This window comes from Suncus etruscus, chromosome 3 (genome assembly GCF_024139225.1).
Source record: "Suncus etruscus isolate mSunEtr1 chromosome 3, mSunEtr1.pri.cur, whole genome shotgun sequence".
Classification (NCBI taxonomy): Eukaryota; Metazoa; Chordata; class Mammalia; order Eulipotyphla; family Soricidae; genus Suncus; species Suncus etruscus.
The window spans coordinates 116,263,699-116,289,113 of NC_064850.1; the positions used below are offsets into that span (position 1 = coordinate 116,263,699).

Genomic DNA, 25,415 nt, shown 5'->3' on the forward strand with positions numbered 1-25,415 from the left:
GTAGTCGTTTCTGCAGTTCCTTTATGAGAAGCTCTTTACAGAACCAATCAGGAGACAAATGGTAAGTGCTTGCAATGAGGGGATTACTCATGGCCCCACAGACTGAGAACAGTAGTTCTCAACCAGGGCTGCTTCTTCCCCAGGATTAGTGGGCACTACCTGGAGATGTGCTGGGTTGCCAAAACTGAGAATGAGGCCCAGAGGGGCTGCTGGGACTCCTGGTACAGTGCTGACTCTCTAGCCCCTAATATTCATGGTTTGGAGGCAGAAGGATGCTGATGAGGAGGATAAAAGAAGGGATTGGAAAAGGAGCTACAGTCCGAACAGTCATTCCCTTACTCCTGAGTTTGATTTTCCACACTTTAAGTCTCCTCAGTATTCCTGGGTGCTGCTCTAGAGTGTACCCCGACAACACACAGACACCACTCAGGTGGCCTGGGTAAACCCCAACACTGCATCCTCAGGCGTTTGCACAAGACTATGTATTGAGACTCCATTGTGGAGTGTTCTGAGCTCCTAAGCACTGCTTAGGAGGCCTAGCAAATTATAAAAGGAGAATAAATTTGAGCCAATACAGTTTGATAGGGAAAACAAGGAAATTCTTTGAGATACACATTTAGCAATGTTGACTGAAGAAAATCAAACCTGAGCAGGAACATATATGGCAGGATCTGAATTCACAGTTAGAACCACTTGATAAAAATTATGTGGTGATTTTACTAGTCTGTTCAACCAACATTTATTTCCTTTTATTGCTTTCTTTAAAAAAAAAGGGGGGGCGGAGAGATAGCATGGAGGTAAGGCATTTGCCTTGCATTCAGAAGGTCGATGGTTCGAATCCCGGCGTCCCATATGGTCCCCTGAGCCTGCCAGGGGCGATTTCTGAGCATAGAGCCAGGAGTAAACTCTGAGTGCTGCTGGGTGTGACCCACCCCCCCAAAAAAAGGATTGAGGTACTGTGAATTACATTATTGTTGATGTTGGCTTCCAGTAATTCTGCCAGCATTCAAGACACACATAGTGTCAACTTTATGTAAATTATTTGAGAAAGGCAAGGAGGAAATACTCTTAATTTCATAAGGACAGCAGAGTGCTAAAAGCATCATCTGGCACTGATGGTTAAAAAAATTCTCTGCTCAAATAGATACAGAAATCTACAAGTCTACAAAACAATAGAAGTTGAATCTGACATTATAGAAAAAGGATGAAATATTATGGGAGGAGGACTAGAGAGATAGTTCAGTGAGTAAAGCACTTTCCTTGCATGCAGCTAGTTAGGTTTGACCCACAACATCTCATTTGATCCCCCACTCAAAGATACAATGCAGAGTAGCCCCAGAATGTACGGTTTGCCCAATATCTAATAAAACAACCATATTTTATAACATAATGTTAGAAGTCACCATCTCGGGGCCGGAGAGATAGCATGGAAGTAAGGCGTTTGCCTTGCATGCAGAAGGATGGTGGTTCAAATCCCAGCATCCATATGGTCCCCCATGCCTGCCAGGGGTGATTTCTGAGCATAGAGCCAGGAGTAACCCCTGAGTGCTGCCGGGTGTGACCCAAAAACCAAAAAAAAAAAAAAAAAGTCACCATCTCAAAAAACTCATAAGAAGGATTTGAAACAATTTCAATTTGCTGCCATTTCATGATGAAAACACTAAGAACACTGACAACTTTCATCATTTTATAACTAACCAATGTCAGTGAAAGCAGGCAGTCAGTTATCAGTCTTAGTAGAGTGTATTTAATTCTGTAATAAAAAAATAACCACAATAATATCTGTTCTCAACTTTGTATTAGAAGTTCTGGAAGATAATCTAATAAAAAATTAGGAAGCATGAAACAATCTTTTCACCAGGTTATGTGCTGAAAGCCTATTTTTCGAAACAGCATCTTTTATACAGATTACTCTAGGTTGTCTTTAAATTACAAAAACGTGTGGGCAATAAAAACCTCAAAACGAATCACAAATTAGTGAGCTACTATGGCAAAAGTATTTACGAAGTAAGTTTTCTCTGAGCAAGCAGCATTTAGAAAATAGGATTTCAAAATATACCAGTTGTAAAAGTATCACAAACACCCAGGAAGCCACATTCAAGCTGCAAACTATCACTGTTATGAAAGCTCTATAAATGGTGAGAGATCCCTTTCTCCATCCAGAACCTTCCACCAAGAAAGACCATATTTGGGGCTAAAAAAAACCAATCTCTATTCAATCATACACGAGACATTCTCTGGCCACACTGCAATTCATACAGAAGTCAATCCCAAACTTTTGGAAAATGGCCCAATCACAATCACCAGAAACATAGATTTTTCTAGACAACTGTCCCCAGTTCCCCTAGGAGTCCAGGTCGACACTAAAGGCATTTTTTTTCACTGCAAACTCCATTGATTGACGTGATGGGGATGGACTGTGAACAGATCAATGACCCATTCTAAGCCGAGGGAGGAGTTGAGCCGCAAAGTACTGCATATATGGTGAGAGTGGATTTGAATTCATAAAATTCTCCCTTCCCCTCGCTTGCTTTCCTTCCTTTACAGTCTGGGGAAAAATAAAATAAAACAAACAAACAAACAAACAAACAAACAAAACCCACAGAGGCAAAAATCTGGGAGCAGGATTGTGGGTGTAGTTGACAAAACAGCAAATCTGTTCCTGGACAGCTTTCAATGAATTTACAGAACAGGAAAATAATGAGCAAGGACCATATTTGCATAAAGGCAGAACCATATCCGGAGAAAAGACCATCAGGAAGCAGAGGGGAGACTCAGGTCCTGCTGAGATCACCCTTTCCTTTTTAGGGGGTAGCATGAAAAGCTATAAGTGGGGGGCTGCTGTCCCCCATAAGCAATGCAGACTTGTCCTAAGTATATATTTTTTCAACGCTTTATAAATGCACACATTTTCCACAAGAGAAAAGGGTTTGAGGTTTAAGTGATTTGTAATACTGTTTTTTGACCCTTGACCAGGGGTATTAATTAATTTACTCCCCTTTACACTTATTTCAGTAGTCAATTGTGGTTAACTTAACCACACGTTCTGTAAATGTCACTTTGAGAGGAGAGTGTAGAAAATCTTCCCCCTTTTTAATTTTTTTATTATTTTTTTTGTTTGTTTGTTTTTGGGTCACACCCAGCAACACTCAGGGGTTACAACTGGCTCTATGCTCAGAAATCAATCTCTCCTGGCAGGCTCGGGGGACCATATGGAATGCTGAGATTAGAACCACCGTCCTTCTGCATGCAAGGCAAACGCTTTACCTCCATGCTATCTCTCCGGCCCCACCTTCCCCCCTTTAGAATTTTTTTCCAACAGTATTTTTGTTGAGTTTTTTAATTCTGCCATTTGCAATAGTTAATTTCATGCCTCTTTTGAAGATTCTGAAAGTACTGCTTTGGGTGCAGTTTTCTTTTCTTTTGTGGGGGATGCATACATGCCAATGTTCAGGGCTTCCTCCTGACTCTGCTCGGGGATCACTCCTTCCTATTGGGGGGGGGGGTAGAATACAAATAGAAAATCAAACGTGATGACGCTTTTCTTCCCTGTATTTATAGAGAAACTGAGTCTCAAGGTTTCCAAGGTCAGATCAATAGTGCATGGGGGAGCTTTTTATTACTGACTGTGGAACTGAGGTTGATGTCTTGGTGCTTTGTCACTGGTGTTCACTGGTACCCACCTGTGCCATAAAATAATGTGAACTATTTCAGATACCCCGCTATGGGGTGTCAGGGCACCCCTGTCTCGTGGGGTTGCTTTTCCCAGCTTCACCACACGATGGCACCAACGAAATAAGAAGGCATGTGCTGCTGAGTTGAGCCATTAGGCCCAGCCCTGAATATGACCGGTATTAGAATGCAATTAAAGGTGTTAAAAATAAGATTAAGAAAATAGCAGTTACAAAGACTGAGTCTAGAGTGTCTTTTAAAACATAAGGAATAAAAAGGTCATCGCTATAAAAAGGGCTCATGTAATTGACTCAAACCTTAAAAATAAAAAGATAAAAGATGAGCCTTTGTATTCATAAAGAAGCATGTGGGACAGATGTCGGAGACTTCTCTGCAGGAAGGAAAGCACCAAAGGCAATGAATTAAACGAGAGCAGGTGACTTACAAAAAAAGAGAGAGAATGCGAGAAAGGGACCAGCTGGATTGTGCTGCATGTTGCTTCAGGGTCTAAATGGACAAGTGTTCTGTAAGATTCCAGAGTTAAGTACAAAGGGGTTAGCAAAAGTCAGCGACTCAAAGATTTCAGGGCCCTTTTATAGACTTGCCACTTCCTCTCCCAACCAGGAGAAGTTTGATTATGGAGCTGGAAAAAAAAAAAGGATACAGTCGACTGCCTTGGCTCTAACTTCCAGACCCTAGACCTGGACTTGAACCAGGCCAAGGAACAAACTCTGATCTGAAGGTCTAAAAGGCTGGAGAATGCACATTCTCAGGGCAGAGAGGTATTTCAGGAGGAAAGCTCTTGTCTTTCTCATAGCAGCCATGGATCCAAATTCCCAACACTATATATGGTCATCCCTAAGCACTGCCAGGAGTCACTTCTGAGCACAGAGCCATGACATATCTTGAGCAAAGCTGAGTGCAACCCCTTTTTCCCCCCAAACTTCCCAAGAAATGAATATTATAGGCTGGAGAAATAATACAGCAGGTAGGTCACTTGTCAGGCATGCTCACAGCCAGCTTCAATCCCTCGCAACCCATATGATCCCCCAAGCACCAATCTGGGTATTCCTAAGTGCAGAACCAGGAGTAACCCCTGAGCATCACTAAATGTGCATGCCCCTTTCCCCCACACCCAAAACATATTCTTTGGCTGCTTCTCCAACTTACTGAGTCACCAGTTTCAGGCCTAGAATCCTCCCTGTGTTTCTTAAGCACCTAAAAGTTTGGGGCTAACTATATCACTTAAAAGAGAAAGAAGCCTTGCCTGCGCTAGCCTAGGATGGACCATGGTTCGATCCCCCGGTGTCCCATATGGTCCCCCAAGCCAGGAGCGACTTCTGAGCGCATAGCCAGGAGTAACCCCTGAGTGTTACCGGGTGTGGCCCAAAAACCAAAAAAAAAAAAAAAAAAAAAAAGAGAAAGAAGGTGGTTAGAGCAATAGCACAGCAGGGAGGGCATTTGCCCTGCATGCTGCCAACCTGGGTTTGATCCCAAGCATTCCATGTGGTCCCCCTAGTCTGCCAGAAGTTATTTCTGAGCACAGAGTGAGAAGTAATCACTAAGTACCGCTGAGTGTGCCCCCCCCAAAAAAAAACAACAAAAAAGGGGGGCGTTGTTTATTTTTAAGTAATTTTTAAAATTTAAAGAACAGTAATTTGCGAAGTTACTGATATTTGGGTTAGGGCATATAATATCTCAACATCAATCCCCCCACAAAATAAAAATTAAAACCAATACATAATGAACATTAGTCTGTATAAACTACTTAATCACTATGATTGAGGTAATATTGGAAAGTGCACAGCTCCTGGCAGTGCTGGATGTCAGACTCAAGGTCAGACCCTGCATGTGGTACATGTAGCCCTTTGAACCATCACTCAGGCTCAGGAGCCATATTATTTTTTATTAAAAACAAATTCATGTGGGACAAGAGAGATAGTACAGAGGGCAAAGCGTTTGCTTTGCATACAACAGACCTGGGTTTGATTCTGGCACTCCATCTGGTCTGCAGGGCCCTGCCAGGAGTGATCCCTGAGCACAGAGCCAAATAGTTTTGTGTAACTTGGGGAAAATGGACTCATCCACATGTGGCAATAACTTTTCTTTTCATATTCAGAAGGGGTGGGTATCTAGATCTCGAGCACAAGCTACAGCAGAACAGAAATGGGGTTTGTCTCCTGACCAACTGTCTTCCCAAGTCTAGAACTGTGCTTGTCACACGGTGAGTGTAACTACTACCATGACTACCATTACCGAAGACGGGACAAGGAGCAAGTATTATTCTGGGTTATTCCTACACTGCACAAATAGAAGATCCACTTGCAGATTAGTTTCTTCTGGGAGACTCTTGAGGAAACAATTCCCACAATACAGGCCTTCAACCCACCCATATCCTTTAGACACTCCCCCCAATCCTCGAAGAACTGTGCCTCTCTGATCCTTGTCAGAATCAGACGCTCCAAAGGCAGCATCATTTCTGTGTCGTTACCTAAATGCTACCTTGAAGCCGTAGGCTTAATGATGTTTCATAAAAACCACCTCTTGGCTCTCTCCAAATAAATCTTTTGGAGCTTGAAGGATCTTTGGAGGATGAGCTTTCAGTAGACACAGACCCATCTAAGCTCCCTCAAATCATACTCCTTAGGCAAGTGTTGTTCCGGCTGACCATGGATCATGGGGGGGGGGGTCCCCAGGCTTCCTCTTATTCTGCGTACATTCAACAGTGAAGATTCACTTCTCGCGTGCCTTAGAAGTCTAGTGAAGTACTCAATAATGCCCAAGTTTCTGGAAGCTAACAGTTAGTGGTATGCTTTGCTTCAGCGACTGAAGTTAATATATTTGGGTGCTGTTAACATCTGTTCACTTTACATTTGTGTTGTATGTGGTGAGCACCAAGTCATAGGAAAGAGCAGTAGTTTCAAAGTAGTTAAGTAGGGACCAAGAGATGGTACAGTGAGCACTTGCCTTGCATGTGGCTGACCTGGGTTCGATCCCTGGCACTGCCAGTCGTCCCCCAGTGCTAGAGTTTTCCTTGAGCACAGCCTGCTGGAGGCCAACTATCTACCCCCAAAATGCAGTTAAGTGAGGAACAATGTAATATAAATATACCAGAACAAACCTGGAATAATAATGGGATAGAGGGGCCAGCGTGGTGGCACTAGAGGTAAGGTGTCTGCTTTGCCAGTACTAGCCTAGGACGGACAGCGGTTAGATCCCCCGGCATCCCATATGGTCCCCCAAGCCAGGAGCGACTTCTGAGCACATAGCCAGGAGTAACCCCTGAGCGTTACTGGGTGTGGCCCAAAAACCAAAATAATAATAATAATAATAATAATAATAATAATAATAATAATAATAATAATAATAATAATGGGATGGAGCTGAGCCTGGTTTAAAAAAAAATACTGGGCCCGGAGAGATAGCACAGTGGCGTTTGCCTTGCAAGCAGCCGATCCAGGACCAAAGGTGGTTGGTTCGAATCCCGGTGTCCCATATGGTCCCCCGTGCCTGCCAGGAGCTATTTCTGAGCAGATAGCCAGGAGTAACCCCTGAGCACTGCCGGGTGTGGCCCAAAAAACCAAAAAAAAAAAAAAAAAAAAATACTGGCCTCCCCCACATTCCCTCCCCTTCACCCATCCCTTAAAGTAAAAAAAAAAAAAAAAAATTGAAGGGAAAGCTGCAAATTCCAGAACAAGCAGATCTTGATGAAAATGTGAAAATTAGATTTTCTCAGGTCAGCAATCAATTTCCCTCTAGTTTCCATTGCATCGTCTGTGGGACAAATTGGCTCGAGAATGGCAAAAAGCCACAGAGGTTTCTGCATGGCTTTCAAAGTACCAGGACCTTTCGAATAAACCAATTGAGTTTTTTTTTTTCCTCGAACAAGCACAAAATAATGCTTTCCAATAAGAGATTCATAAGCGTTGTCATTTCAAGGCAAGGCAAAGAGCCGAAAACAAAAGATCATTCAGATCATTCAGAGCCAGCACCATGTTAAATGAGGAGAGAAGTCAGGCTTTTTTGCCTGAAAGTTTAGAAAGCCATCCAGAACGCTCAGGATGCCAGCGAGGCTCAGAAGAAACTGTGGTTAGCTCCTGGGAATGTCAGAATTAACATCAGATAAAGCGAAACATACAGAGGCAGTGGACATGCCACCAGATATGCAGCTCAGACATGGAAGGGCTGATCCACACTTGGCAGAAATAAACAGCCACAGGGCAAAGAGAGACCATTGTGATTTAAGGGATGGTCACTGCTTTACCTCTGTGCTAGAGGATTTTTTGCTATTGTTTCCTTCAGGGCTACCTCAGCTGTGTATGAGGTAGTTATTCCTAATTCAATGCTTAGTGATCACTTCCAGACAAGCCTAAGGGACCCTTTGGTACTGAGGAATTAGACCCAGGCACCCAGCAGGCAAAGTCTGTACTCAGTCACAGTCTCTCCATCTCCCAGAGGAGATTTTTATTGGAGTTTGTAGCTCTTTAGGAATTGAGGACAGAGAAGAGAAAGATTTGGACACCGTCAGTCTTGGGTTCAACAGGAAATGGTGCTCTCTCCAGATTCAGTGGTGAGAGTGACAATGTTCACTGCATTGTCTTGGAAATACATAAAATCACTTCCAAAGCCCATCTATAACACTAATGTTTTTCTTTTTTATTATTTGGATTTTGGGCCATACCCAGTGGAATTCAAGGGTTACTCCCAATTTGGCACTCAGTAAGTACTCCTGGCGGTGCTCGAGGAACCATATGAGATGCTGGGGATGGAACGCAGGTTGACATGCAAAGCAAACGCCTACTGGCTCTACTATCTGCCCAGTCCCAGTATTTCTCATCTACTTTTGAGTCTGTGAGGAGACTGGCAGTGAGCAAAGCCCCTGTCTCCATGCGCTGGGAATCACTCCTGGCAAGGTGTGTGGGGGGGGGTGGTATGCAGGGATCAAACTGGGTCCACTTTGTGCAAGGTAATCTACAGAGGATCTTTTTTTTTCTTTTCTTTTAAATTGAATCACTGTGAGATACAAAGTTACAAAGTTGCTCATGATTGAGCTTAAATTGTGCAATGTTTGGGCTGGAGAGATAGCATGGAGGTAAGGCATTTGCCTTGCATGCAGGTCAGTAGTTCGAATCCCGGCATCCCATATGGTCCCCCGAGCCTGCCAGGAGCGATTTCTGAGTATAGAGCCAGGAGTAACCCCTGAGCACTGCCGGGTGTGACCCAAAAACCAAAAAAAAAAAAAAAAAATTGTGCAATGTTCGAGAACCCACCCCCTTCACCAGTGCCATTTCCCTCCACCAGTATCCCTCTTGCCTCCAGCCAGCCTCTATGGCACTTTTCTTTTTTCCTATTAGGCACCATAGTTTGCATTGCTATTACTGAAGGGGTGTCAGGCCTACCACTTTACCTCCTCTCAGCACCCAATTTCTATTTAGAGTGACTTCTTCTCACCATATTAATGGTCCCCTCTCAGAGACGATTCCTGGCTGTGTTGAGGAGTGACCCTTGGTGGTGCTTAGGGAACTATATGTGGTACCCGGGGTTGAACTTGAACCCAGGTTGACAGGCTGTAAGGCAAGTGACTTAACCTTTACACCATCGCTTTGGCCCTAAGACTATTCTTTTAGTTCAAACTCCTTGGAAAGCCAAGGGGATAATGGAGAAGACTGTGGAAATGACTTTCTGGACCTCAGGGAACTGTTTGAGTTCTGGGGTGCCAGGTTGGTAGAGTGGGACTTCGGTCCTGTCAAAATCCCTGGTAAGGCTCTGCTTGACAAAATCCAGCAATGGAGCTACATCCGTGAATCCACAAACACCAAGAAACTCAGTTCCTCCCCGTTCCAAATGAGGGGACTCTGTGATATGTGCCAATCAGGTATTATTTATTTATTTATTTAGGATCACACCTGGCAGTACTCAGATCTTACTCCTGGCTCTGCCCTCCAAAAAAAATCACTCCTGGTGGTGCTCAGGGAACCATATGGGATACTGAGGATCGAACCCAGGTCGACTGCATAATCATTAAACTATCACTCAGGCTCCTCGGAATTTTTTTTTTTTTTTGCCTCTCTTTGTTCTTTATTCTTGATCCTAGAAATGAGTTTACCTTCTGCCCATTGGGAGGTTCTCTGAAAGGATTTAAACACGAAGTCATTTTGAACATTAAACCATTTGTTTTGATCACTTTGAATAAAAAAGGAAGCTAAAATAATAGTAAAGGTTAGTATGCTTTTTGTTTTGACTTTATTTGTTTATTTGTTTATGACCAGTAAATCCAAATAACCCTAAAGGAGAATCCATGAATAGGATTCTAGAACATTTTCCACTGAGAGACACAGCTGCAACCTGGAACCACAGAACAGTGACCTCAGGGCTTTTCTTTACCTAAATGCTGTCAGCAGATCTGGGATCCAGCTGGACACCCCTCTCCCCCCACCCCAGCCCCCACATGGCAGGGGCCTGCCTCCGTTGAAGGAAGGCTGTGTACATGCCATAAACCTCTCTGTGCGAATGAGGGCTCGGATTACAAGGCTGGAAGGAGCCGTTGAGGGCAAACTGAAGGAAATAAGAATCACAAAATTGCTAGACTGGGAGGAGGCGGGTAGGGGCCATGGGAGCCGTATAATTTAGCTAAATCCTCTATCAAAGGCTAGGATCAATAAACAAGGTCTACAATGGCAAAGTCGAGACACAGAAGTAAGTGGAAGCTTATTGCTTAGAGCCGTGGAGCTGTGGAGAGGGTAACCAGGAGAAAAACAACGGTAACGAAAGTTTCCTCAGGGCAACAGCCGAGGTGCGGTGGGTTCTTGTTCTGCTGTTTATAAAACCTTTCAAACAAGTGGAATGTTCCTGAATGTTGTCTTTAGTAGAATCCTACTACCACTCAGGGGCCTGAGCCATAGGATAGTAAGTGGCTTTGCCTTGCTTGTGGCTGTCCCTGGCTCTGTCCCTGAGAACTATCAGGAAGGAACCCCTAGCACAGTCAGGAGAAAGCCCTAAGTACCACCAAGTGTGGCCATCTCCCACCAAAACCCTTACAACTCTTGTTGTAACCACAGCTAAAAACAAAAGAGCCAAGAGAAATAAATAGAAAATGAAGAAGAATCTCCAAAGAACCTTGCACTCAGTAAAATTACAAATCAACACCTTGTACTGTCAGACTTGATCAATGAGGCCACCACAGTGTGTATTTGGGGACCAGGTTGAGCATGTGAATGTGTGAGTCAGTCTGGAGTGTAGGCAAGAGAACTAGACTTAGGCTGTCATGTACATGTGATTTCATTACAGAATGTGCCCTCTGACCAGTGGTGGCATAAACTGACACAGAATTTCACAGTTTCCAAAGCATGGGTGTGGAAATAGAAATGTCAACTAGTCCTTATCTAGTTCTATAATCTGGACAGAGCAGAGATCAGAGAGGTAAGTGTTTTTTACCTCAGCTCCAAAGTGCTTCCTGTTGTCGTCCCATTTCACTTAGGGTGCATGGAATCCCTTCTAAGGAACCAGTCTCTGCTTCTCTGATGGCCAAGAAAGGTAGAGCCACAGTGCCTGGATGGTAGGCACAGTCAGCCAGACACAGTGTGCAGAGAACACATGCCCCACAACTACTGGGCTACTGGACTAGGCCTTACCTTGTCTTGGTTACAAAGGGTCTAAAAATTGAACGGATGGAGGGCTGGAGCTATACCACAGCGGGGAGGGCATTTGCTTGCATGCAGCCAACCTGGGTTCAATTCCTGGCATCCTATATAGTCCCCGAAGCCTGTCAGGAATGATTCTTGAGTGCAGTGCTAGAAGTAACCCCTGAGCACTATGGGTGTGCCCCCTCCAATAAACAACCACAAAAAAGAATTTTGAAGGGATGAAATTCTTGGGACTCTTCACCTGGAGGGAAAATACAATTTGTTACCCATCAAATAATACAAGTTTGAGCCGTACAGACCTACTATTACATGGCTTTTCCTAAGAACAGACAGACCTCCCGATTTACAATCTGGTAAATGTATTTGCTATCTTGTCATTTCCTTTCCTCTGGCTTCTTTATCTAGTCATTTACCAGGACTTGGAGCCACACCAGACAGTGCTCAGAACTATTCCTGTGCTCTGTGCATAGTTTATTCCAGACAGGGCTGAAGTGAACCACAGTGTCAGAGACTGAACCTTGGCAGGCCTCACGTGAAGCAAGCACCTTCACCCTGTCCTGGGACTCTGCTAATCACTAGTGACTGTGAACAGGAAAAAGCATTTAGAATCACTAGAGTCTGAGTAACTAGAACATAATCGGGAGTCTAGTATCCATCTTGCAACCCCAAACACCAGGCAAAGCCCCATTTACTGTTTTTCCTTCACTGCGGGATGGACTTTGTACTGAAGTGACATTGGCTGAAAATTTAATTTGCATATATGGACTAAGTGTGAACTCAACACCTCCCTTGCTCTGCACCCGAAAGTGGCCCCAAGTCTGATAAATGAGGGCACACACTGTAATGCTTTCTTATCATCTATTTCACAAGCTCTGACCTAATGAAACCCCCCATAGGTGCCTGGGTTGGTTTCAACCAGTTTTGTGCATTCTAGGACAACCAGAGAATAGGGTCTGAGACATACAACTTGAATGGGTGCAGGGGAACGGGCCATAGTTTCTGGCCAATAGAAGCATTTAGTTAAGTTTGGGGAGAGTCAAAATTGTAGATGTTAACATTTCCCACTGCCTGGGGTTGTTCCCCAACTCCTGCCATGCTCCAGAGTACTTACACCAAATACTGAACTAGCAATTTCTGGGGTCCTATCTATATCCTCATATCCCACAGGACTCTGGGGGTTTGAATTACCTGGTGTCCCAGCCTCTCCAATCCCTTTCTCCTAGCCTGGCCTTAGCTAGTAGGGCCAGTCTCCCTCTTGAAACCTCCCCAACAGTGGGGGGCGGGGCACAAACACAAACATTTCCCACAAGTTTGCTGAATTTCATATAGGTTACTAGTCACAGGTTCTGAATTCTGAATATCTGAAAAGTCTGAAAAGGCAGAACATAATTCATTGGGAAAGAAATGTGGATTGGCATCTTGACTGAGAGCGAGTGACTCCAATGGGAAAAGCCAACAGTGCTCTAAAGGGATTAGAGAATGCAGCGTTCTAGCAGATGCTTTGACTTTAGGAGATCTGGGTTTGATTCCCAGCATTGTTGGCTGTAGTTTCTCTACCCCCCTCAAATAAATTAAAGGAACAAAAACAATTTTGTTTTGTGGCTATAACCAGCAGGGCTCAAGGCTTACTTACTGTGATTAGGGGTCACTCCTAGTGGTGCTCGGGGGACCCTATGTGGTGCTGGGAATTGAACAGCATTTACTACAGGCCATGGAAGTGCCTCATTTTTGGTCTATTCTCTCTGTCCCTCATGGGATCTGAGTCTTGAAGATTCAAATGTGAAGGTGTTTGATTGTCCTAGAGGAATCAGCTGAGTCATTTAACTGGGTCCCGTTTCAGGTCTTGTGCGTCACTAGAGTGACATGCCCTAGAAAGGCTCCATTGACTAGAGATAAAAAAGGGGTCAAGGTACTTGAGTGCATGTGACCGACACCAGCTCCATCCCGGCACTGCAGAGGATTTTCTGAGCACTGCCCAGAGAGATCATGAGCACAGAGCCAGGAATAAGCACTGAGCACCACAGGGCAAGGCCCGAGTATAATTACCAAAACAAACACAGGTTAATCTTGCCTCCTCCCTTTCCAAGGACGGGCACCCTGACATTTCTCATAGGATTTCGTGGAGTGGAGCTGGGAAGTTATCAGATCCTATCCTCTGGCATTCATGTGAGTTATTAATATCCGGTGACTAGTAAAGGGACACTCTGTGTACTTAGGCAGGTACCCAAGGTGGTGTGACTGCCAGTTCACCCTGCTCAGAACCATCTGCACAGAAGAGAACAGAACAGAAGCCTCTGATGTCCTGTCCTGAGCAGAAACAACTTCACCAAGGAGACAGAGGTAGTAGACAGTGGGTAGGTGCTAACTCCTTACACAGCTGGTTCGGTGCTAGGCTTCCCAGGTGGTTGAGCTAGCTCATCAGGAGTGACTACTGATGACAGCTGGGTGTGGGTCCAAACCAAGTAAAACCAATCTAAAAAACAACTTCACAACCCAAGGAAATCCTTTCTACAACAAGTATTTGGGATCTCAGGGCTGGAGCGACAACACAGCAGGAAGGGCATTTAGCCTATATAGGACTGAATTGGCATCCTACATGGTCCCTTGAGCTTGCCATGAGTGATTCCTGAATGCAGAGCCAGGAATAAACCCTGAGCATCACCAGGTAAGGCCTTAAAAAAAAAAAAAAAGGAACAACAATAAAAAATTTGGTATCTCTGAAAGGGATGGCTGCAGGGGTGCTCAAGAGGCCACTAGGATGCTTTTGTGACTCAAGGCTCATCCTTCTGGAGCATGGAGTGGAAGTGAAGAGAGGGAAGGGTTGTAAAGAGGGAAAGAGTCATGGGGCTGCAGTGCTCTAGGGCAGATGGATGGAAGGTTATGGACCTCAGGCCATATGGCCAGAGCAGGCTAGAACAACCTAGGCTGGGAATCAAATCCACTTGGCCCTGGAAATAACAAGGGGAAGGGGTGCCAGCTTCCATTTGGGAACCTTGGGGCTGGCATCAGGCAAGTGAAAAGAAAAGCCGCAATGCTGGGAAGAGAGCACCATTAGTCAATAGGACAACACTTGCCATACAGTTTCCTTAAGATTCTTCAGGCCAGAGGGGCAGGAGAGACAGTATAGCAGGTAGGGTACTTGCTTGCATGTAGCCAGGCCCGGTTCAGTTCTTGGCATTCACAGTTTCCAGAGCACCACCAGGAGTGATCTCTAAGTCACAACTGGTTTGCTCAGGTTTACCCCAGTTTTCTGGCTCAGAAAACCCTCTATGGTGCTGGGGCTGGGGATCAAACCCAGGTGCAAAGCAACCCATGGTACTCTCTCTCCTGCTCCAGCACTTTCTAGGTTGATGTAGAGCTAAGGAATTCTTTATCAAAGCTATGCTGAGTTTAAGTTCTTTCTGATGGCCTTCCCAACTGGAGTTAATTAGCAGTATTGCTGTTGTATAGAACTTCAAAGTGCCGTGCATGTACCAACTGAATCTCAGGGGCCACTCATGATGACAAGGGTTTTCTGGCCTTGTTCAACAGAGGAAAAGATAGGTGCAGGGGGAGGGCCGATTCAAGAACCAGTGGACCTTCTTCATTACTTGAGTCATGAAAAATAGCGGTTCTTCATGGTTCTTAGGAAGTGACCCAATAAAGATGAGCTAGGGAGTCTGTGATGTAACATCCATTTTCATCCAGGAATTACAATAACTCAGTCTAGGGAATATCTAAAATGTGAAGAAAGGGTCACTTGCCTGGCAGATAAGCTGGGTCAACCCAGGCAGCACATATAAGGAGTAATTCCTGAGCACAGAGCCAAGAGTCAACCCTGGATATGGCCCTGAAAGACAAACAATAATGAAATATGAAGGTGAAAGAGGGACAGGGATTTGGCCAAGGAGGAACCTAAATCTCCTCAGATGGAGTCTGTATATAAAAAGTTGTGGCAACATTTGGTGGGGCTCAAGCCAGTCTCATCCCAAGACTGGGAGAGGCACCATATTATCTGGCTGGTTTTCAGTTCTCCAACAAGTCTCCCTCCCCAGCCACTGGCATTCTCCTGTAAAGGCTGGAAAGGGTTACTATTGGTGACCATGTGGCATCCCCAATGACTAATGCTGCTGTGATTCTCCACACAGCCAAGTATATACACTGAAATCCAGAGTTCCAAAATTAATGTCTTTATATTTTTAAGTTCTATGTGTTACTACTTTTCTGATTTCAAGGGATCCTCCTGTATACCTTGGGATTCAGGTCTCCCTGGCTCTGGGGTGATAATTGAGTTAGTGATGTTTGTCAAAAGAAACTTGGGAAAAACAAGAAAAATTCATCTAATGGAGAGCCATTCTCCATCACCTTAAAATCTTGTGTGTAAGTAACAAAAGGAAACAACACATTTTTAATCAAAGGAAGCAATAATGATAGGTTTATTCAAAATCTCCATTAGAGAAAACCCACCAGTTTGGGAATAAAGGTATTCAATGGGCAAGAGCGTGAAGTAAATATAAAAGATTAGCAGAAGAAAAATAAAGCCAACCAAAGAAATTGGAAGTGGGTTTAAGCAGAGATGGTCTTTAAACCCTCCAAATATTTAAAAGTGTTACTAGGTCTGGCAAACCACTGATTTGAACATTAAAGCCTATTCCTGGACTGTAAATGCTATATTAAAAAAGAACTGCTTATTAAATTCCAGCCCTCTGTACAATTGGTATTGAAATGCAGGGGGCAGTACAATTTAGAATAGCAGGAATTATTCACTTTTTTCATAATTAAAATAACCAGCTGCAGAAGAGAATGGAAGATATGGGGTGGAGGTATAGGATAAAATCTCTTTAAAAAAAAAAAATGGAAACACAGCAAAAAAAAAAAACAAAAAAACCCACCTCAGACATCAGTTAGTTTCTTTAAAGCAACAAACTGACTTTTTACAGTATATTCTACATTTGCGCTCTCAATTCCCTCCCCCACCCCTCCAATACTTCTAAATCCACTAGCTAATCAACTCTTAATTTCCAAATATTCTGTACATACATATTTTGCAAAGAGCATAGGCCTAACATTATTTTGACTGCAGTACTATTAGCATACCATTTTTAGAAAGATTACTATGTATTGTATCAAGATTATCCCTTACGTAAAAAAAAAAAAAAAAAAAAAGAAACCCATGACTAACCAAAAAAATTTTTAAGTATCATGAAAACCCATGAAATAAAAAAAAAGACTTGGCATGGGCCCTAAACCTGATAAAAACACACTCCAGGGACTTTTGCCAAAAGATGACCTTAAAGTGCCAAATGTGGGGTGTTAGGGGTAGGGAAGCAACTAATCTTAGAACGGGTTTTCTGATCATCTGATTTGTCCTTGGCTTAGCCATTTCTCCCTTTTTCACTTAGAAGCCAAGTCCGCTGGAAGTCTGCATTTGTTATTTGCTTTTGAAGTTGATTTTACCATAGAATGTTCCATGTAAACTAAACAAGTTTCTTGAGATGGACAGTTAAGTTACCACTCTTGGAAAAATTTTGGAATCCAACAGCTGGTCAGAGGTCCAGGAACACCAAGGCTCCTTGTTGGTTCTCTATCCATCTGTGTGTCCGTCCGTCTGTCCGGTGCCTGATGCGTCCATCCTTCAAGTACGTGCAAGGCTCAAGAGTTCCACCAGGGGTAGCAGCCACTGGCCAGTTAGGACACAGAGGAAATGGGATTATGCGGCGAGCCCATCTGGGTGAGGACTTTATCCAGCCACTGCAGGGGTCCATGCAGATGGATCTCAATCCAGCAGGGGGTGCTTGTGACATCCTGGCGGTGGTACTCGGCACCCCAACCCTAGAAGCAACAGATTGGGAGGTCACCCAAAGGAGCTGAATTTAGGGACCAGAGAGATAGCATGGAGATAAGGCATTTGCCTTGCATGCAGAAGGACGGTGGTTCGGATCCCGGCAAATCCCATATGGTCCCCCCGATCTTGCCAGGAGCCACTTCTGAGCATAGAGCCAGGAGTAACCCCTGAGCGCTGCCAGGTGTGACCCCCCCCCAAATAAAGGGGCTGAACTTAGTATGGCCACGGGATTGGGGAAAAGGGGGTTCGCCTCCTCTCAAACACTCTGAAGAAAGCTGGGCCTGCTTTTTACCTGACCAGCACCCAGGCACAGAAAGCAGTTAGCCAGGTAGATTCAGGAGTGGTGGAGAGAGAGAGAGAGAGAGAGAGAGAGAGAGAGAGGAGAGAGAGAGAGAGGAGAGAGAGAGAGAGAGAGAGAGAGAGAGAGAGAGAGAGAGAGAGAGAGAGAGAGAGAGAGAGTGTGTGTGAATTGGGGGGTTTCTCATGGACTGCCCAAGTGCATTCGAGGTTCTGGATTCCACAAGTCCTGTCCTGCTGAAGCCAAGCTAGTCCCAACCAATGTTCACAAGAATAAATTGAAGCAAGAAAAAAAAAAAGAATTAAAAAAAAAATACTGGGACTGTGGTCAGGAGATGGCCCAGTGGGCTGAAGTGGCTTTGCATATGGAACCCCTGTTTCTGTGTTCCTGTGATTCAGGCATGGTGTCCCCCCCCCCACCCCCCACCCCCCCACCCCCCCCCCCTGCCGCACAAAACAAAACAAAACAAAAACAGAACCAGAAGCTCTGGTCATAGGAAAGGGCACTTTGAAAAGACAATAGAAGGATAGTTTTAAGAAAGATTCCTGGGCTGGAGAGATAGTGTGGAGGTAAGGCATTTGCCTTGCATGCAGGTCATTGGTTCGAATCCCGGCATCCCATATGGTCCCCTGAGCCTGCCAGGAGCGATTTCTGAGCATAGAGCCAGGAGTTACCTCTGAGCACTAACAGGTGTGTCCCAAAAACCAAAAACCAAAAACCAAAAAAAAGAAAAGAGAGAAAAAAAGATTCTTGCATTTTCTGTGCCCACCACATTAAAAATGATAGACTTGTCACACTTATGACGAGATGATCACGTTATCATCAAGGAAATAAGTCAGGACAAATTTCTAATCTGTTTATTTCTCCCCTTCGAGGCCTGGAAGATCTTACTGTCCACACACAACTCTTGATTTCTCAGTCGTTAAGCAAGACCAACCAGAGTCTGGAATCATCCAGTAGCATTAGTACAGTGGCTCACAGCTGCCTCATCCACGTACCTATGTATGTGAGAAGGCATCTCGCCATACACCTTCGGGATTATGAAATTAAGAGTAAATTCTGTAGAAGTCACTATGCAGAAAAGCAATTTAGCTATTGCAAAAGCTTGAGAACTCTTTGGCACTGGTGTTCGGGCAAACCCTTGCTTCCTGTGGAATAACAGAGGGCAGGGTTCTATGTAGCCCTAAATACGGGAGCTTTAAGGAGAGAATTATGAGATGAGTGACACATCTCCATATGGTCATACACCTGTACACAGATCAATAAATTGCTGAGTTTAACTTCTGTTTTGCTTCGGAGGCTACACCCAGCGGTGCTCAAGGACCATTCCCAGATTCCCAGCTCTGCTCAGGAGTGACTCCCGATAAGGTAGTGATTCAAATCAAGGTTAGTTGAACAGCTTAATCCTTGTATATTCTCTCAGCCCACTTTTAACTTAATCTTTACATCTTTTTTGTTTTGATTTGTTTTATTTACTATTATTATTTTGGTTTTCGGGTCACACCCAGCAGTGCTCAGGGGTTACTCTGTGTTCAGAAATTACTTCTGGCAGGCTTTGGGGACCATATGGGATGCCAGAAATCAAACCTGAGTCAGCTACATGCAAAGCCTCCCACTGTGCTATCGGTCCACCTCCAGAGTTGTATTTTCACTGTTCTGCACAGGGGTAACTACTGGCTCTGCAATCAGGAATCACTCCTGGCTTTGCTCAGAGGTTTATATAGAAAGCTTGAAATTAAACCCGGGTCAGATGCATGCAAGGCAAATGCCCTACCTGCTATATTATTGCTCTGCCCCTCCCTGAATCTATACATTTCTGAATGTGCTAGATTCTCCCTGTAGAAAGTGAATTTTTGAAGGCAGGGATCAGACCAAATAAGCTGATTACCAATATCTAGCAAAAGTAATTGAAATACAGTTTGCTTAATCTGACCCGCATTTTTCCCAGGAGACTTCACTGTGCAAATAATTTATAAAACAGACACCTGTCTTAGAAAAGCTATTGCTGGGCCCGGAGAGATAGCACAGCGGCATTTGCCTTGCAAGCAGCCGAGCCAGGACCAAAGGTGGTTGGTTCGAATCCCGGTGTCCCATATGGTCCCCCGTGCCTGCCAGGAGCTATTTCTGAGGAGACAGCCAGGAGTAACCCCTGAGCACTGCCGGTGTGGCCCAAAAACCAAAAAAAAAAAAAGAAAAGCTATTGCTATCCTAAAGGACTCTCTATTATTTCCCATAGATGCTAAGTGAGACAGTGCTGTGAGAATAAGCATCCTAGAAACAGCACAAAGATTTTTATTTTATCTGCTAAGCAGTTGCTAATTATTAGGCTGATGAGAATGTTTCTCTTCGATGCATTGGTCCAAGTCTGCAAAAACAAATTCTCAAGTCACATGCAAGAGATGGTGTCTGCGCCTCCCTCCATCCAGTCTTGTCATTGTCAGCTTTGGGGTCAAATGGGACCTAGAGATGAGAATGCTCTCAAAGCCAAAGACTGCATCGTGCTGTTGGCTTTTCTAAACCTTCTCAAGGCATATATGCAAATAAATGAAATACATCAACTTTTCAGTCATGGGAGCACTTGGTTGGCATCCAGATTCTCTTGACTTGGCCAAGAATGATCACTAGAACTGCCTGAGTCATCAATATGAAATGAGTGTGAGACATGAGAGCACCCGTTGGAGCTTCCAGGCCATAAATTTATCTAGTGTGGTCCCTCGGAAACAATGGACTTTCAAGGGGCCTGAGTAACCTCAGTTCTCAATTCATCCACCCACCTACTCTGAGGATGACAACTGGGTCTTCCTATCAATTAATAAGGCAGACCTGGCCCTCTTTCTTCCTCCATACTAAAGAAAACAAACCAAACTGTGGCTTGCAGGTCATCATCATTATGTTAGGATGCCTCTGGTGAACAGGCGACCTCAAAATTTAACGATGACTGTTAAAAATAAACGAGACGGGTGGGCCAGAAAGATAGCACAGCGGTAGGGCATTTGCCTTGCAGGCAACCAATCCAGGACACATGATGGTTCGATTTTTAGCATCCCATGTGGTCCTCTATGCCTGCCAGGGGCGATTTCTGAGCATAGAGCAAGAAGTAACCCCTGAGCACCGACAGGTGTGACCCAAAAACAAAAACAAACTAACAAAAGGATGAGACAATCTTAATAAATTCCCAGAGCACAGCCTGCTGGTCACCTGCTTTAAAAGGTGCCTTTAATACTACAGGAAAAAGCACCAGGTTCAGTGACAAGGGTCTGTCTACTTGGAAGTCAATCGGTAGCGAACAAGCATGAAGAGAATATGCTGAAAGCCTGCTAAGGAGACTCCACAAAGTGGGAGGAAAATGTTTATATATATTGCAAAGATGTCTTTGATATAAAAGAAGATGAACAAAGGAAGGTTCCAAAATGGCCCTCTGTAATAAATGCTTCCCAAAACAGGTTTAGCAACAAGTTAGCTGAGCTTCTAAGGAGAGGACATGAAAGGCAATTGCCTCACCCGATGTATAATTAGTTCTGTTCTACAGGTAACAGTGCTGGCTAGTTCCTCTGTGAGAACTCAGACAAGGCCCTTGGCCACGGGAATATAGGACTGATTCATTAAATCTAATCAGATGTTTAATTTAAAAAAAAAAACGAAGTCTGTGCCCATTTCAGTGGCATCTTCAACATCCCTATTTGTCAGAAATGGATGCAGCAAAGCAAAGGCTCTTTACTGGAAGAATCCAGTTCAACTTCCTTCCCTCTCCTCAAACTCTCCCATGGAATCTTTTTTTTTTTTTTTTTGGGTCACACCCGGCAGTACTCAGGAGTTACTCCTGGCTCCACACTCAGAAATCGCTCCTGGCAGGTTCAGGAGACCATATGGGATACCGGGATTCCAACCACCAGCCTTCTGTATGCAAGGCAAATGCCTTACCTCCATGCTATCTCTCCGCCCCCTCCCCCATAGAATCTTAAGCCTCTGGTTTTCTTTGGAATGGGCTGATTCACTCAACTGTTTTTGCATTTTTGCTTTTTTTCTTTTCAGACCACATTGGGTGGTGCTCAGGGCATATGATCTGTGCTCAGGATTCCCTCAGTCTAGGCTCAGGGGACCATAATGGGTGCCATGGATCAAACCCCAGGTTAGCTAAACATACAACTCTATCCCACTATACTATTACTCCAGCCCCTTATTAATTCAAATTAAAATAAACTCTAATTACCTGAAATTTAAAAAAAAAAAAAACCAGACTGATCAAAATTGAAGTTCAGCAACATGAACATTTATTTTTAACCTGTCATTTATTTACTGGTGAAACCTAAGTACTGCTATCAGAAAAGTACTTTAGGGGCAGGAGCCATAGTGCAAGCAGTAGGGCACCTGCTTTGCACATGCTAACCTAGGACATACTATGGTTTAATCCCCCGGCATCCCGTATGGTCCCCCAAGCCAGGAGCGATTTCTGACCGCATAGCCAGGAGTAATCCCTGAGCATCACCGGGTGTGGCCCAAAAACCAAAACAAAAAAAAAAGTGGAATGAAAAGGAAAGGGGAAACTGCCAACTAACCAATCTGGTAGGGCACCCATGCACAGAAATGTCTATTTATTTTGGTTTTGGTTTTGCTTTTTGGACACACCCTGCGACTCAGGGGTTACTCCTGACTCTATGCTCAGCAATCACTCCTGGCAGGCTCGGAGACCATTTGGGATGCCGGGATTCAAACACATGTCTGGCTCGGGTCAGCTGCATATAAGGCAGCCCTACCCACTGTGCTACTGCTCCACTCCTATCTGTTAAATACAGACCAGAATGTACACAGACTAACAAGGACTAAATTATTTGCATAACACTGGAGCAAGTCCATAGTCCTGCTGAAACCCTGAAACCCTGGGGTCTCACACATACATAGATCCACCCTACAACTGCCTCAACACCAATGATCTAGTTTCACTGATTCTCCAAGCATCCTGCAGAGACTCTCCAGCCATCAAACACTCCAGGGATGCCTTGTTCTATGGCTGACATTTCCAGGGAGATCTGGAGCCAGCCTGTCCTCATACCCTAGTACTTCCAGTTCCACACACAGGCAGCCACGCCCATGATCCAGAGCCTTCCATCAGGTCTGTGCAAGCAGCCAACATCATAGACTCATCTAACTCTAGAGAGGCACAACTAGCAGGAAAAACTCATACCAATACTGGCTCGCAGCTGATCACACTGGGGCCCTTCTGAGGACTCCTATGTTCCACAGCTGTCACCATTTGAGCCCATCAGTCCCGAGATGTAGCTCCTCAAATTTGTGTACAATGTGGCCACATAAGTGGCTGCATGAAATCCCATCATTTTAACTCTGATCTCTCAGTTACCAAAGTATTAAGGCTTCAGGGAGGTTGGGAAACTGATGACCAGGTTGGAGGAAATTTTATGGTGGAATATTAAATGCCAGAAATAACTGTTATTATGAACCACCTATAACCCACAGTCTCTGAAACAAAGAAATTTATGGCTCCAGAGTATACTGAGGAGAAGTAAAGAAACTGAGTGGAAGAGGAGAAGGTCAGATGTGAAAAAACTGGGGACAGGGGCCAAGGGGAACTCAGGTGCACTGGTGGTGTTAAGAAAGGACAGAACTAAATATTCAAGCCAAGAAATCAAAACGTTAACCACCGAACTTAAAAAATGTGCCTGTGACAATGGCAGACTGGGTAGGGGTTGGTGACATGGGATGGACTCTGGGAACATGGTGTACGATGGTTGACACTAGTGGTGGGATTGGTGCTGAAATACGGCATGTCTAAAACTCAACTAAGGTAAGTTTGTAAATCACAATGCTTTAACTAAAATTTTTTAAAAATAAAATAAATTTAAAAAGTATTTGCATAAGGAAAAGTTACCAAAGCCTGCCACAATGGGTATTTAAGACTATAGAGTCTCCGAAGAATTGCCAGCCTGGTGATAAGAATGATCCTTGGGTATACAGTAAGAGGACACAGGGACAGGGGACGGGACACTGCAAAGCAAGCAACATCACAGCCCACTCACCTTCACAAAGCTCATGCGGATGGTGCACATTTTCGTAAGCTCGTAGACCGTCTCGAAGCCATGGTTCACTGACTGTGCCAGGAGCTGCGCAAACTCCTGGTTGTTGAAAATTTTCAAGCTACACCCACTTGGGATCTTGCAGACTGTCGTGGGGTGAAAGCCGTGGTGGTAATTGCAGTTCCGACTTTGCACAAAGATGCTACTGTCACTCAGGCACTCGGCGTAGACCTCCCCACCCACGTAGTAGAGGTGAACTCCTGCAGGAGAAGACAGTGTTTACTGCGGCAGTCACGGTGAAGGTTGCGGTCGCACTTTAGCGTGCTGTCTGCCAAGAAGCAAAAACACAGCACGACTGCTTCTGGGTGGCTTCACTTTATAAATGTGCATGGACTTCAAGGGTAGGTAACTAATTAAATAAACGCTCTCAAAATCTTGCACAACTAAGATAAAATCTGAGTGAACTGGATTAGCTGATACAATATCCATATGTTAGCCTGTGTGAGTTGAGGAGGAGCTTTCTAGGAAAGAACAACACATGGACTCTTTGCAAAAAAAGTCAGTAACCAAGTGCAGTGAGTTCATTTTTGATTGTATATTTGGGGGAAAGAGAGAGGCGCTCAAGGGACAATTTGAGGTGCTGAAGACTGAACCAGGGTCTATTGCATGCAAGGTGGCCCCTTAACCTTGGCTCTATGTCCCCATCCCTTGAGAGCATTTTCATGCCTTATTTGGCTGTGGATTGAAAGCTATCTTGATCTTTCAAAATAGAGTAGCACAAGAAGCAGCATAAGAAGGCTGAACTTTACCATGAATCCTAAACATTATGCTCTCTTATTTTAACTTGGCAACTCAAAATGTTAGGTAGTGTAGGGTAGTGCATTTGCTTTGCATGTGGCCCACCTGGCTTCGATCCCCAGTATCCTATATAGTCCCGAGTCCCTTAGGAATGATACCTGCATGCAAAACCAGGAGTAAGTTCTGGAACTGCTAGTGTGCCTCCTCTAAACAAACCAACATAAATAAATAAACAAATAAATAAATAAATAAATAAATAAAAAAACCCCATACATTTGGCATGAGAGGGAAGAAGTGAATTAGAAAGCCACAGGTAAAAGAAGTATTACTAAGAGCTGAGATCCAGGGGAAAAACCCACACACAACTAGAAAAACATTTCCCTGAGTGGAATCTGATCCAACCCAACTACCATCTGCTCCCAACTTCTCCCTGGGAACTGAAAGGTGCCAGGAGGGCAGGAAATGAATGAGAATCATTCTGGCCCAGTCCCAGGCATTCAGGGTGGTCATTACAGGCAACCAGCTGCCCATGGCTTTGAGCGGTCTGTCTATCTCTCAGAGAACTCTGGCCTGGCAAAGTCAGTGCTGAAGAGATTGCTGTACACAAAACAGTGTCTACTGTATTAGTATATACACACTGGCTATGGTTCCTACAAAATTAAATAGCTGCTGGGCTAGAAGCCTATTTTTCTACCTGCCACAGAGACAATTAATATGAGTGCTTTGTTGATCTTTTTGTTTTTTGTTTTCTGCTTGAAGTGTAACATGAAGAAATTTCATTTAAACAGTCAGGCTACAGCATGCTTTGCAAAAGTTCCAGATTCAAATCCTAAGGCCACAACAATCCCCAAGCACCAAGCTAGGAATAGGTGTTGGGCATCATCGGCTATGACCCCACAGCTCCAAAATAAATAAACTGAAATATCTGATTGGCTGGCTAGAAACCAATGTATTTACCCATTCTCCTCTGCCTTAAACCACTGTGTGGATATTGCTTTGCTACTGTGATAACAATGCCATGATTCATGTCTGCTTCGTTTTTGATAATATCTTTAGGAGAGATTCCTGGAAGGTAAATCATTGGATCGAAGGCCCTTGATTCACTTTGGCCAAACCGCTTTCAGAATGCTTGTCTCAATTTACATTCTTGC

At 44.2% G+C, this 25,415-nt stretch overlaps 1 protein-coding gene across 1 annotated transcript in view; it reads right to left on the minus strand.

Moving 5' to 3' along the window:
• Positions 1-15,699: 15,699 nt before the first annotated feature.
• Positions 15,700-25,415, minus strand: part of SMAD1 (SMAD family member 1) — a 61,721-nt gene continuing 52,005 nt past the window's right edge. The window contains exons 6-7 of the mRNA XM_049770082.1: positions 23,470-23,726; positions 15,700-17,126 (exon numbers count right to left, since the gene is read on the minus strand). Coding sequence (XP_049626039.1) covers positions 16,983-17,126; positions 23,470-23,726 — 401 coding nt within the window. The 3' untranslated portion in view covers positions 15,700-16,982. The remainder of the gene's footprint in view (positions 17,127-23,469; positions 23,727-25,415) is intronic.